Source organism: Carassius gibelio, chromosome B7, assembly GCF_023724105.1.
Source record: "Carassius gibelio isolate Cgi1373 ecotype wild population from Czech Republic chromosome B7, carGib1.2-hapl.c, whole genome shotgun sequence".
NCBI lineage: Eukaryota > Metazoa > Chordata > Actinopteri > Cypriniformes > Cyprinidae > Carassius > Carassius gibelio.
In genome coordinates, this window is record NC_068402.1 from 29221025 (window position 1) to 29236926 (window position 15902).

A 15902-nucleotide genomic window follows, 5' to 3' on the forward strand; every position below is an offset into this window, starting at 1 on the left:
TGAGAATATTTTTTATATTATAAATTGAATAAATTGGGGGATAAATTGAAAGGACAGCATTGTTTGTTACATTTGTTAGTTACATGTATTTGTTACATTTATATTATTTACATCAAGCTTTTGAATTGTATAGTATTGTATATTGTTATTGAAACTTCATAATATTTCACTTGATTATACATTTAGTCAGGAATTATAGTTTGAAAAAAATCTTTGGAAAAAGTCTAACTAGTAAAATGTTTACACGTTATGTGAAAACTAGTACAAGTATATAAATAAATAAAAAGAGACTTACTCATGTTTATGATCTCTGCTGAATAAAGCACTTCATCCTTTTTTTCTGAAGAAATCCAAATCTAAAATCCTCAACCACATCATATCTTTTTGGGGTGTTATATGTCTTATTCCTCTCATCACGAAGCAAACAGTGAAATAAAAAGGAACTTCTGCTGTGTGGGCGTATTCAAGCCACGCGCTTCAGTTTAAAACATTAGAATCTGTCTCATTAGAAGATAATGAAGGGAGATGTGAAAAATGGACATCGCGTTATTTTCATATGTATTACTTTATCAAAGAATATGTGTTTTCGGGAGAGTTTAGTTTAAAAGTAGATATGTCTAGCTTTCTATAGATATCTCTCTCATGTCTCTTCGTTGAGTATTCACAGAGTTACAGTTCATTTTAATGACGCGTGTGTAAATGAAGATCAGCGCAGACAAAGGCTGCAGACAGCACACCTTGTTTGTTATCTTTATTCTATAAGTGCACAAAGTTCTGTTGTTATGTCTGTATATAAAAAAGTAGACCCTTTACAGATTCAATTGATGTTTTGCTCTTATCTGTACGACCAAAACTGAAAGTGTAATTTAAGTTCTTTTTGGGGTTATCAGGAGAAAATGACTCATAATGTGTATACACATTAATCGACTTCAGAGGATTAAGCTTTAATTCAAGGGCTGAAGAAAAATATAACATAAAATGCTTAGCAATTGACCTATTGTAATCCCTGCCCCCCATTAGTTACGGTTGCTTCCTTGGACAAACAACCAGAGTTGCTCACTGTCTTACAATGACAGCATGTTTTTGCACAATTTTGGACACAGAAGGGCCATGGAGGGATATATATATATATATATATATATATATATATATATATATAAAAGATTTAAAAATAAATATGGTGGTTAACTCGAAGCGAGGGTTAACAGATCACAATGCAAGTGGGAGAAGTGTTGCGGTAAGTGTTGCTCGTTGCGGTAATCCCAATCGCATTAGGGTGCCATTTGGGACAGGGCCAAAATAAGTGTCATTTGGAAGCTTGGAGTCTTGGAGTCTGACCTTTACCATGCATGTGGCCACTTTGATTAACTCATAAGTAGTGCGATGTTATTTGTAGATAAATAGAAAAAAAATATTCTTCATAATTTATGAAAATACTGTAACTTTTGATTACTTCATATCACATCACCAAAAATGTAATTTCCGTACAGCACACGTCGGGGACCATCACCAAAAAAAAAAAATTATCCTACCTTATTTCTTTAATAAATAATTTAAATAAGAATGATAGGAAAAAAATTCCCTTGACCAGACTAATTTTTCTTACATTTTATCACCTATTTCTCAACATTAGAATATTCAACTGCAGAGATTTTTCCCCCTAAAAGTCTAGAAAGATTTCCATCAAACGATACCTACCTTTTGACTCGGTTGTTAAGGTCTTGGAGTTATGAGTCATTAATTTTGTGTATGGCACTAGGTTTTAAAATTCCTTCAGGAAGTCATGAGCTACACAAAAATGCCTATTTTGTTATAAAAAATTAACTTTTGAATACTTTATGCCATCACCACAAAATTTGAAAAAGACAGCTAATATGCAGGGGAACATCGTCAAAAATGTCAATTAACTTAAATGGTTAAACTAAAAGGAGCAATGTAAAGCTTACCATTCAGGTTTGATTTTAGCAGTGCATAAAAAGAAATGAATGATTTAGCTTTTATACACGAGTCTTTAAAATCAAAACTGTTTATACTAGGGATGTCAAATTTCGATTATTTCCATGATCGATCGTCGTTTAAATTAACGATCAATTAATCGATTAATCGTTAACCATAATACTGCAAAATGCATCTATTGCAGGCACGCAGTCAGCGGTATGACAGGATGTGCAAAAGCCACACACACACACAAAACGCTTTCTCACTTGAATTAAAGAGGTTTTAGTCTGAATAAAATGCTAGTAGCAGGATTATAAAATGAATAGATGCGATTATGATCATTTGATAAAATGAAGAGAGCGCGCCATACTTTTGAGGTCATTTTACTTTGTTGACAGTTTCCAATCCCGCACGGAGAACGCTGAACGCGCATCTTTAAATGGTTTTGTGGTGCTCGTTGTTGTATTTTAAAGCACAATTGCAATGTTTTCATCTGACATTATTGTATAAAATTATCCGAAATGTGGAGCGCGTGTGACTGCGCTGCACATTAAGTGAACTACATCGGCGCTGCTGCACCAAAACACAGTTGCTCACATTAATTTGATCCTGCTGGATTCTGTCCTAGAAAATGTCTGATTTTTAAAAATCCGGCATAGCGCATTAGATCGTGACAGTGCATGCGTGCAGACGAGGATGAGCGAGCGCGGCTTTGGCTAGATTTATTTGGAGGTTATTGCTCATGTCTCATTCCGCACAAATCGAAATGTTTCCATATTCGCAATGTATTTGAATGTTAAACTATTATTTATAATGTAAACTAGGCTTGTACTTAACACGCATTCGCATATAGATGGAAAAGATGATCCTCTTCATATGAGCAAAAACGTCCTTGGCATAACAGCAGAATGGACCGGTATACTACGGTCTATTTAAACTGAATGCTCCAGGAATGTGTCGGTCACAGCGCCTGTTAATCGCTGTTTTGAATCCAGCAATTATTTATTTAGAAATGATAAGATCTGATTATGACAAGTGTGGTATAAAAGCTTTGTTTATTAGAGGAATAATAGGTTAACTGGAAAATGTTAGATCGCGACCATGCTTTTGGATCCCATAGTCTTCATTTACGCGGCTTTGTTCTGGTTTGCCGGTTGGTCGCGAATTTCCACAAATTCAGTATATTTAGGCATTGTTTCTTTTCCTAAATCTTCATAGTCTAACCCTCTAATTTCCCAGGTTTATTTTATTATCTTTCGCTTTTAATAACTGTTTTCGCATCTCTTACTGTGGTAAACATGGGAAGGGAAATTAAAGATTTCATGAATTAAGAATTCGTTCGATTTATTAATTTGTTCCCTTATTTCACTTAAATCATGGGTTATTTAGGGAACAAAATTAATGAAACATGGACAATTGCCACATTAATAATTCTTAGGAATGAATTAACAAGTTGTAGGAATGAATAGACTACCTGTCCTGTCACTGTGTCCCGCAGCCCTGCAAAGCGCACGATATAAAACAGTTATCTGATGAAATGATTAGTAACTACATTTCTATTGCATTTAATGTTGAATAACTTTTATGTTGTTTCTATTTTAATGTACTTTAAAGTTTAAATCACATTAAAAGCTTAATTTGTACATTGTGAATGATTGATGATGCTTTTATATATCGTCACCGTCACTCACAGCCGCTCGCACGTGTTGAGTGCGCATGAGCCGCACGCAGCCCAACATTGAATCGGTTAACCGACCATAGATAGCCTTAATCGATTGCATCTCTTATCGACAATTAATCGATCATCGATTAATCGTTGACATCCCTAGTTTATACCAATTCAGGCTTTAGAATTAAAATGGTTACTTTTGCATTGCGTCATTATGGTCATGTCCATTATTCATTAAAAGTGAGTTTGTTTGTCCAATTGTGAAATAAATAAATATTCACTAACTGACATGATCAGGCACTAACATTGTTGGAAATAACAACCAACTCACAAATGTTTGAATTCTCCAGAAGGTATGCAATGTTCTTAGAGGCACACATCTTTTGGAAACCTGTAGTAGTATCTTTCCATTCCTAAAATATATCAACTGGTAAGCCAAAGAGACAAAGAGTTGATCAGTGTCTGTGCAGACAGTCTTGTGCTGATAATATGAATCTGTTATGTAATAAAGAGGAAGTAGACAAGTCATTGTGGCAGCTTGGTTTCAATAAAAGCTGTTTTATAACTAACTAGGAAGTATAGAGTTCCGAAACGCACAATATATTTATTAGGGTTGGGTAATAAACCAGTAGATACATCAAACTAATGGAAATTTTGCAATTATAATCACATCATGTTGCAGTTCTGTGTTACCATGAAGTTGAAATAATTTTTTATGCATTTTTTATCTTTGCTCTTTTTTTTTTTTAACTTTCAAGATACTTTAAATCATTTAAGCTCAATAACACACAAAATAAGAATATTTGGGGCTTGTGTACTATTCTGACAGATCTTTTTCTGTAACTTTGATAACTTTTGCTTACATTTAATTAGGCTAGTATTTGTTTTTGCTATAGTCTATAGATGGTATCAAAAATTGTAAAATTCAGTGTCATACAAAATTTGGGGTCATTCCAACCATATTTACAGCAATAATGTATTGTGATGTATAATAATATAACATCACAATAATGTATAACAATAATGTATTATTGTGTAAACACTATCCTGTGCCATTTACTTAATCAAACGGCATTGACTTCTGCATGCTATGGCAAGTAGGGCCCGGCAATTTTTCTAATTTTATTAATTTGAATTCAGTATTTTGCCACAATTTAGGGCTTCTTTTCACATAAATCAAGGAACCACAATTTTTGATAGAAATATTATCAACTGTTAGAATTAGACACATTTACCATATGATAATAATAACAGTTAAAGGAAAAGAATGATCTGAATGCACATCGAGTGCTTATTATTTGTTGGCATCTGCTTAGCGTAGCATGTGTTGTGTATTTTCAGATTTCTTGATAGCTGATGCACTTTGATAAGGCAGTGTATGCTCTCAAAATATAAATGATACATTAAAGCTGCAGTAGGTAACTTTTGTAAAAATATATTTTTTACATATTTGTTAAACCTGTCATTATGTCCTGACAGTAGAATATGAGACGGATAATCTGTGAAAAAAATCAAGCTCCTCTGGCTCCTCCCAGTGGTCCTATTGCCATTTGCAGTTACTGACCGCTCCCGATAAGAAACAACCAATCAGAGCTGTGGTCCGTAACTTTGTTTGTGTTCAAAATGTAGAAAAATTTATATAATAAGCGAGTACACCATGAATCCATTTTCCAAACAGTGTTTTTAGCTTGTCCTGAATCACTAGGTTGCACCTATAATAAGTGTTTATATTCAGACTATTTTAGATTGCTTCAGGGGTACCGCGGCGGAGTAACCCAGTACCTTTGTGATTCTTCATAGACATAAACAGAGAGAAGTAGTTCCGGCTACGATGTTCTTCATCGTCAAAAGTTACCTACCGCAGCTTTAAGTGAATATTTGTAGTTGGGTGAATAACAAATAACAGTGTCCAAGATATGTGTAAAGCAAAGTAAAAACTTTTTTTTTTATTAATATATTTTTTTTTAATAATAATAATAATAATATATATAACATGCAAATATGATTTGAAACCTATAAAAACATCAAATCAACAGTTCCTTCTCTCCATACAGGTCCGTCCAGCCATGATTGAGGATAAGGGTCACCGTGTGACAGACTACTTTGTTGTGGCCGGCCTGACAGACAAGTCCACACCACTAGAGCAGGATCTATCTGAAGCTAAGTCCAGTGGGCCCAAGGCACCCATCACTGACCTTGCCGTCATCAACAAGTCTGCAGGAGAAACGGTGCCTGAAGGTTTCACTTGCATTGAGAGTACCTACAGTGGTCAGCCAGCCAATCTCAACCATGGCAGTCTCAAGAGCCCAGAACTCTTTCTGTGTTACAAGAGGAGTCGTGGGAAGCCCCCACTCATTGACATCGGGTGAGTTTGTAGGGTGAATGGGGTAGCAGTACCTCTTTGTAGCTGTACCCTTGAACAGGTATTTAATATTCAAACAAAGTCAAAAAGTAGTTATCACCATTTTAAATTATGACAAAAAACACAAAGGTGATTTATAAAAATAAATAAATAAAATAACTTGTAACTACCAACATGATACATTTATTTTTTGTAAAGAAGCAAATGCTTATATCATATCATGCATCTAAGCATGACACATATGCTTGCGATTTGCTGGGATGGGGGGATTTCCAAGCCTCTGCATTTTAAATCTCCCCTTCTGTTAATTTTTCATCCTCATAATATTGCGAGTAGCCTAGTAAAATATGCATGGTACTTGGACTTATCCTTTACTACGATGAAATGAAAATAATAATTGTTCTGGAAAAATATTTTTTTAGAATTTAATAGAAAAAAATTATAAATGACTTGATAATTAGTTATTAAAATAAAATTATTACTGTTATATATATATATATATATATATATATATATATATATATATATATATATATAGAATTCAATTCAAATATAATTGAATTTAATTTTGCATAGCTTTATTATTTTCACTATTTATTTTAAATGCTTTAGTTTTTATTCATTCCTTTTTTTTAATATATATTTTCATTTATTTTTATAATAATTCCCAAATGAATTTCTTACCATATTTAAATATTGCAACATTTATTATTATTATTATTATTATTATTATTATTATTATTATTATTATTCTTTTTTAATGATAATTAGGTGGGCTTGCTTAACATTGCTTTATTGTAGACTAAAGAGTAAACTTGATTACTTTTGATTTGTGTTAGAGTGACATCAGGTCCTTACTTTTTTTGAGCAAATTAAATTTTTTTTGTCAATTAAATGCAGCCTCGGAGGCATAAAGGACTTCTTTCTAAAACATTAATCCAAGTCTTTTAACTTTTAAATTGTCCGTCATGGATAAATTTGGGCACAAAGGTCTACATTTTAGTATTTCCAATTAATTTCCAGTGGGTGCCCACTTTTGTCCACAAAGGACAAATTAAAAGTTTTTTGTTTGTTTTTTGTTTTTTTCTCCACCATTGAACTTTGTTGAATTGAGTGTGTGTGTTCAGATGGAAAACAGGAAAGTAGCCGAGTCTTGTACCACTCAGATTAAGGAAACTATAAAAAATAAAGAAGATTTTGTCCAAATTTGTCACAAAGGTTGATTGAGGGTTAAAGAGTCTTAATCACTTTAGGTGAAGAACTGATATAATTTAGGTTTTCATTGGCGTATATACTTTGTTCATTGCACTTATGTAGAAAGAATCTGTGTTCCACATTTCCTCTTCTCTTTTCACTGCCTTGCATACAAACCCTGTTGTGCCATGGCTGGACACGTTTACAGACCTTGCTAATGCTAATGCTAATGTAATGCCATCACAAGAAGAGCCTAAGGGTACTTGTTAATGGGTTATTTTCTGTTTTCTGTGAGTTAAGTTGCTGATTAGTGCTTGTTCTTTGTTGTAGGGTCCTATATGAGGGAAAAGAGCGTCTCATTCAGGGTTGTGAGATCATTGAAGCTACACCATTTGGCCGCTGTGCAAATGTAAACAACAGCTCTGCCACATCCCAGCGAATATTCATCACATATCGCCGCGCACCCCCCGTCCAGCCCCAGAACTCACTGGCTGTGACTGACATCTGCGTCATCATCACAAACAAGAATGAGACTCCTCCTCACACTTTCTGTAAAGTTGACAAGAACCTAAACTGTGGCTTGGTGAGTTCAGCATTTATTTAAAATCACATCCAGTTAGACTGTATTTTAAGGCATCCTTGTTGCAATGTAATTACACAAATAAATGGCAAGTAACGTGAATTGGTTACTTTAAGGTGTCCTTGTTACAGTGTAATTATATACATTTAAGTACTGGGTAATAATTATTAACTACATGTACTTACTATATGGTTAGGATTAGGGTTTGGTTTAGGGTTACTTACATGTAAAATGCATAATTTATTGTTATTACAGTATTTGTATTATTACAGTGCATGTAACGGGTAACAAGGACACCTTAAAATAAAGTGTTACCTGTAAATTAATAACTTGTTCTTAGTGTTGAGTTAGGGTTACATAGCTGCTTTATAGATTAATTTTTAATTTGTGAGTTTGTGTAAATATATCTAAATTCCACTGTAGATGCAGATTCACAACAACAACAAAAAGCTATGGCCGAATTGTATCAAGAGTTTGTGTATAAATTCTGTCAAGTAAAAATATTGCTTTTCTTATCTAACAAAATAATGTTTGTGGGATAATTTCTCAGTCAGAATTGATGTGTAATAAATTTGGGATTTAATTTTTATTTATTAATCAGCACATCATGTAATTAATTACATTAAAAATTAAAAGCCCTACTACTATTAATAATATGTCATAAGAATAATAATGTTTTTCTACTCGAGCAACACTCATATCAGTATGGTTATGACATTATTATAACATATCTTTAAGCAGTTAACAGTACTCCAAAGAAATAGGTCATTGCCTTTTAATTAATGATTCAGGATCCCTCAAAAAATGGCTCATAGAGGTTTCCTCAGTGTGCTACTAGCTGTTGAGCTCTTTTATGAACAAAATATAATTCAGGAATTCAGTTAATTTGTTTCTTTTCCTTTTTTTTTCCCCTTTTTCATACTCAGTGGGGATCGAGTGTATTTTTGTGTTACAAGAAGTCAGTGTCTGCGTCCAACTCCATTGCTTATAAGGCTGGTAAGTCTCCATCTCTGCCACCAGTTTCTGTCCGTCCATCTATCTGTCTTTCTCCACATTTTTTTTAAATTAATTTCTCTGATGACAGATGATTTATTATTTTTTTCTGTCAGAAGCTTTCTAACAGTGTTCTTAGAGACTTGTTTAAATGTCAGTGCACATTTCACAGTAAGCAGCATTTCCTCTCTGCTGAGATTTACTGAAAATAAGCACTAACTGCAAACTGATTGATGTGCAGTATGTGCATTTTGCAGTGGTTTTGTTTGTTTGTAAAGAAATCCCAAAAAGGTCCCAGGGCTCTGTAAAATAATGTCTGTTTGATAAGTTTAAAGGCTGACTGCTTTTATGCTTTAGTATGGTGGTCATGATCTTAATGTCAGAGTTCACTTTTTGTCAGCAACCAGTCAGTCACAACTTTGGGCGGCTTTATGTTCTTTTCTTTTTTTTTGTAAAGTTGTGTGAAAAAAAAAAAATCAGTTTTTTGGGCTTATTTTAAAAAATATTGTTGCTTGTTAAGAAAATCTGACAAGTAACTTTCTTTCTTGTTTCTTTACATTTATTTTCGTCTCCAGTGTATTGATTGGCACTGTGTCTGCTCACAGTTAAAGGTCAATTAGTGCAGTATTATAAGTGCTGTAGCGCAATTCAGCGTGAAGATGTAATCCAAGAAATTATGGTAGACATAATAGAGGAGTGGGATGAGTTTTTTTAATTAGGTAGTTTTACATTTTTAAAGTGTTTTTGTAATGTATTATCATGGGCTTTATTACCATAAAAAAAAAGTTGGCTTATAATAATGTACAGTATGTACATTTGGTTTGCATGTATTTTATTAGGCTATAAATATGTGACTGTTACAGCTCCTCTTGGAAACTCTTGTGTTCTTCTTCTTTTCCATCTCTCTAATCTTATTCTGCTCACAGGTGATGACTATTGTTCCGACTTTTGATTTTTTGTAAAATAACTTCTGTTTTTACTTTTTTAGGTAAAGGAGTAGTTTGTTTAATATGTTGCAAGCTCCTTTATTGGTATTAAATAATATTGATGATAAAAATAAAAAATAAATACTGGGCTTGTTATTGACACTTTAGTTGCTAATTTGTCTTGCGAGAGTTGGCAGCAGTGCAGCCAGTTTCTCTCCATGTTGCATCACTTCCTGTCACATGACGTGTTAATCACAATGAAATAACTCCACTTACATCAAGAGGATGTTTTTTTCTTTTTGTCTTCTTTTTTTTTTTTTTTAATAGCATATTTTTAAATAGCATTAATGCTGATTCCATAAGACTGGATATCAATGGTATCTTATCATAGAAACATGGCGAACATTCAACAACAATGGTTCTAATGAATCATTCCATTTGCAGGTCTGATCTTTCGCTATCCTGAGGAGGACTATGAATCATTTCCCCTCTCTGAGTCTGTACCCCTATTCTGCCTTCCTATGGGGGCCAAGATTGAGTGCTGGGCTCCTAACACACGCTACCCTTTACCTGTCTTCTCCACATTTGTCCTCACCAACTCCAATGGAGAAAAGGTAAATAAAAATCTATCGATGTCAGTTGGGGGGGGGGGGGGGGTGTATTCTGATTGTCAAATGTCTGTAAGTGAAAGTACATTAATTTATTTATTTTAAACTTTATAATGCTCATTCTCAGAATCTGATCTTCTGGATTAACATAAATAAAATTGAGTCACCATTAAACTAGGAGAAGAATATTGTGAACTTTTTAGTTACCTAGGATCGTTTTATACCGTAGCCTTTTCTCACAGCAGCTGGAATATGATGGTGGATTGTAATCCAGAAAGGATTGTGTGTTTATGAAATTCATGTGACTGAATTTAGATTATATTCCAGTTTTAAATGTGCGTCTGATTACAGATAGCCTAAGTGGGATCACAAAATATTTGTATTTTAACGAGAACCAGTTCTTAGGAAGAATTTGCCTTTTGGTTTAAAAATAATTTCTTTAAATGAAAATCAAATGGTGTCATAATTAGAGATTAGACTGTACAGAAACTGAAATCTACACACTAATACAGACACAGTCACACAATGCTAATGTTTGTTAACATTAACAATTTGAGAAAAAAGTAGATCGTTAGATTTAAAGGGGTCCTCACTCTAGGCTGTTGCTCATTCTAGCAGCCACCTGTTCCTCACTCTAGCCCCCTGCCGTTTCCTCACTCTAGCTGTTCACAAATGCAGACATGGTTTTATGCTTACGCAGCATGATACGCAACGTATAAAAAGACAGTATAATGGTGTATCCACACCAAACAGTAATTTAATTATTTGCAGTATTTGCGAGATTACCTTACATTACATACAAAGTCAATGCAAAGACATGGATGGAAACGAATTTGCGTCTTTGCCACGAACACGGATATTTGCCTCAATCCATTCTTCCGCGCAAGTTAAAAAATTTCAACTTGAGGGGAAAATTCGCCTGACATGTTCTCGTGCAAGCCAATCAGCAAAGAGCTCATCAGAACATCAGGTTGAATCAGAAAATGGAGGAGTGCATTATTGTAGCTGTTTGTGGGCACCCCGAAATCTATGATACAACTTTAGAATCAAGTTGCACCTCTGTATGGTGCTGTGAGCCCAGACACATCTGCCTTTGCCTTTCCAGCATTTTTGGGACTTCCACAACAGGTACAAAGCAGCAATTGTACTTATCCTCACCATGGTTATACTCGTGGGATGTTTATCACATTACACAAATAAAAACAGCACATGTGACGCGAAAATCATTCTGCGGGCAATCTATAAGCGAGGGACACGATGAGCATATTTGCTTTGCATTTAGTGTGAACACATCATAAGTTATTTTAAAAATAGTAATTATGTTCCCACTCATCTCGTTTGTAATGGGTTTTGTTGTTTTTGTCATGTGGGCTGGTGTTCTGACCGGGACACCCCTACAGTATGGTGAGGGGTCTAACATTTGTCCAATCACAACGCACTGGATAGCTGGCCAATCAGAGCACACCTCGCTTTTCAGACTGATGAGCTTTGTAAAAACAATTACGTGTTTCAGAAAAGCGGGGCATAGTGGAGAAAAAATATGTACAGAACAATGTACAGTATGTGGGAAATAGTGTTTTTTTTTTATTATTTTTTTTTTTACCTTAACCCACATAAACACATTTCACATTACACCAAATACACCAAATAATGTTCATTTTAGCAACGTCATTTGAACCCTTTTACTATTCACCTTTGGTAGTACGATTTATTGTAATTAGGGCTGTCACTTTTGAGAAAAATCAAATTCAAACGGATATCGAATATCATGCAATGTATTCGAATATATTCGAATATCTACGTGACCCCCCTCCCCCCGCACATAAAAAAACAAACAAAAAAAACACCATAGCCTAATGGAGATTCAATCACAAATGTATTAACAGTGAGTCATAAACAGGACTATCTGGATTATTACTTAATGCTTGAAACAGCAGGTTATCAACTTAGAATACCAACTTATATGAAGTGCCACTATGCATATCTCACAACATTAGGCTAAATGAAAAATAAAAAAATTCAGAACAGGCACAAACAACAGCAGCACGAGTAAGCAGCATAAAAAGTGACAGCCCTAATTTTAATACTTTTTTTTCTCAGTTGGTCAGATAAAACAGACTTGTTACCTACTTGTTCAGACTCCAGCTTTAAAAAACTCACAAACACTGTGTCTATCTAACAAATAATTGTGTTGAATTGATTAATTTAAATGTCTGAAACCTACATTTTAAATACATTTTATGTGGTATAAAACTATATGTGGTATTATTGTAATACATTATAGGCAGCGCCAGACTGCAAATAAAAAAAAAAAAGTTTGAGTTTAGCAGTGAATGTTGTGACCAATACAGCAGTGACCATCCACATCGAATGGTTAAAATCAGCATGGATGAAGGGGGTCAAATTGATTCTGAAGTGGCACAAATCAAATCCGAGGGATACCACTCATTTGAAATCACATTTGTTTGAGATTGCCTTCCAAGTTTAAAATCATACAGTATACTGGGGGTGGAGGGGTGGGTCATTCAGATCATTACAGGAGGGCTTCAGAACGCCCCCCCCCCCAAGCCCCCCCCTTGACGTCGGGCCTGGATACTATTGTCATTCAGCTATATGTGTGGTGCAAAATGTGCAATTTTCATTCTTTTAATTGTGGAGACATGTATTACAGATGTAATTTCAAATTACCTTATGTGAAAGACCGATAATTCCATCTGAATCTGTTAAGATCTAATGGATGGCATAAGTTGAAATTGCAAAAAAAAAAAAAAAAACAATTTAACTGTGTCCTGTTTTTGTTCCCCTTCTGCAGGTGTATGGAGCTGGGATACAGTTCTACGAACCGTATCCTGTGGACGGTCTCAGCGAGAAACAAAAGATCCAGCTAGGTCTGGTCTCCACTGTGGACAAGAAGGCCATACCCAACCGCACAGTCAACACCAACAAGTGCATCTGTCTGCTGTCCCGCTGGCCTTTCTTTGAGTCCTTCAGGAAGTTCCTAATGTTCCTTTACAAGCTGTCAGCCAATGGAGTCAACCCTCTGCCCATTGAGAAGTACAAACAGATTCTTACTTCAACTGCAGTTCACTACGATTTTTTATTAAAAATTTTTTAAAACACTAAAAAAATAGAGACAACATTACTGCAATAAAAAGTAAAGATGACAATTACATTATGTTGCACAATCTGAATCTATTCCAAAACCTAAAAAAAAATATCTACATAGTAGGGCTGGGAAAAATAAATAACTGCATCGTGAATCGAGAAATGATTCTGCATCGTCGCGATTCTTTCTTGAATCCGTTCTGAGCTTAGTTTTGAACAGCAGATGGCACTGCATGTTTTAGAAACAGAAGTACTCTAATCGTTTCCAAATCCTTACACGCACTTGAACCTAAAATAATAATTCATAAAATTTGAAAAGGTTGAAGCGAATTACGGTAAATTAAGGTGTTCACAGTGGACTGTTTACATTATTCTCCCGTCACAAATTTCTAAGCTGAGATGAAATTACATGACTCAGCCGAATGCACAAGCGCTTTTTAGCACTCTTCTTCATGAGCATTTGAGTGTGCAGATTAAAAACTAGATTAGAGTGCCATCTGCTGTTAAAATCTAAACTCCGAATCGATTCCAGAGGAATCGCGATGCTTTCTGAAAATCTAAGAATCAGTCTACGAATAGATTCTGTGTCGATTTATCGTCCCAGCTCTACTACATAGGCAGCATAGTAACCATAATGGAACCCCATAAATGACTGATTTGGAAAGCTCTGCATTGACTGTTATCAGTATATTTGTAATAGTAAATCACCTAGCCATGTGTTTAACAAAAGAGGTCATTTGTTTCATTGTGATATCAGTCTATGAGTTGGGTTAATGTGATTGATTTCTTTTGTTTTTTTTTAGACACATATCCCATTTCATGCACAATGTCTCCTTCCCTTCTCCTCAGAGGCCAAGAATACTGGTCCAGGTAAGAAGGATAGTTTTTTCTCTGTTATTCTGGATTTCAAAGTTATACATTTAATACTTGTAACAATACACTGATGAGCCAAAACATTATGACCAGACACAGGTGAAGTAAATATTGTTGAAAGTATTGTGGATGCAAGCAAGATAGGCAGGAATAAAGATCAAAGATCACACAGAACAGTCTTAGAGTCTACAATGACCCCTGTCGACCATCGAAAGTGTAGGAACTGGACATTAGAAAAGTGGAAGAAGGTTGCTTTTGATATTGTTTATCTAGGGAAGTGAAGGCACTAGGATGCACTGTCAGTTAGACTGAATTTACATTAGTTTTAAATGCGGATCCAGGCGCGAGTCGACGTAGGTTGCTCACGTGCGTCGAGCCTCATTCATACTGCCAGATGCGCTCGTGGAGATTTGTGGTGCAGGGCCGCACGCGAGTATAACCGAGCATTACAAAACAGACTGTGTGAGTGCGGCAAGTGTGAACGGTTCGTCCGTGATGCGGGATTCACGCCGCATGAGGAAGAGAGGAGCGAGTATGAGAAACATTCAGAGACAAAGGTTGTGTGTGCGGTCTTCCGAACTGGGAATAGCGTAACATGCAATAAGAGATGCTCTTGATGTGTATTGTGACGCAACTCTTGTATATTATCTTTTTTGTTAGTTGTCTGTCTTTTCAAAGTTTAAGTTACATAATGTTTTTCTTTAGTTTTAATTTGCCTAACTATTGACCTAACCCTGTAGACACCATAATCCCACTTTGTCTCGCTCCTGCTTTCCGTTTTGTTTTTTAATGGTGGGCGTTTACACAGTTGGCTAAGAGCAGAGCTGGGAAGAAAGGAGTTAGTAAGTTGGTTAGTAAGATGGTCACTGAAGGCTAGCAGTCAAACATATGCTCTGGAACAGAGTAATATCGCATCCACATCGCAGGCTCTTGCAGTTAGCAAATCGCAACGTCTCAAATCGCGATTTAGATTTGATTCAGATTAATCACACAGCCCTACTCTTAGCTATATTCCTAAATATAGCTAAATTTGACAAGTGCTACCTACCTACACATTGTTTCAGACCAGGTACACCCCTTCATGACAATGGTGTTCCCTGTTGGAAGTGGCCTCTTTTAACAGAATAATGCACCCTGCAACACTGCACACATTGTTCAGGAATGGTTTTATAATGAAACATAATGAAGAGTTCTAGGTGTTGCCCTGCCCTTTGAAATATCCCTGATCTCAGTCAAACTGAGCATTTGTGGACATCCTTACCAGCAATTTCGATCCATCTACCTCTACCTCGCAAACCTAAAGGACTTGAAAGATCTGCTGCTAACATTTTGATGCCAGATATCATAGTATACCGGATACCCTCAAGGGTCTTGTAGGGTCCATGCCAGGGTGTTGTCTAGGTGTCGTTGTTTTGACAGCACACAGAGGACCTACAGGATATTAGGGAGATGGTCTTAGTATTTTGGCTCATCTGTGTATAATTGTTTATAGAGTTATATAAATTTATGTTATGTATTTGTATGAATTTTTGTCACAACAGATTGTTTAGACTTTGTTTAGGTAATGCCAGATCTATTTTTCCCCCCATAAGCTGTCGGCACATGACACCTTAATCCTGTCCCAACCTGTCTGTACACCTTTACCACTAAGGTA

At 35.3% G+C, this 15902-nt stretch overlaps 1 protein-coding gene across 2 annotated transcripts in view; it reads left to right on the forward strand.

Annotated features, from left to right (window-relative positions):
• Positions 1–15902, forward strand: part of dennd4c (DENN/MADD domain containing 4C) — a 77009-nt gene that overhangs the window by 25410 nt on the left and 35697 nt on the right. For both annotated transcript variants that reach the window (XM_052560447.1, XM_052560448.1), the window contains exons 2-8: positions 5662–5972; positions 7494–7746; positions 8670–8739; positions 10107–10276; positions 13083–13324; positions 14179–14245; positions 15841–15899. In XM_052560447.1, coding sequence (XP_052416407.1) covers positions 5674–5972; positions 7494–7746; positions 8670–8739; positions 10107–10276; positions 13083–13324; positions 14179–14245; positions 15841–15899 — 1160 coding nt within the window. In that variant the 5' untranslated portion in view covers positions 5662–5673. The remainder of the gene's footprint in view (positions 1–5661; positions 5973–7493; positions 7747–8669; positions 8740–10106; positions 10277–13082; positions 13325–14178; positions 14246–15840; positions 15900–15902) is intronic.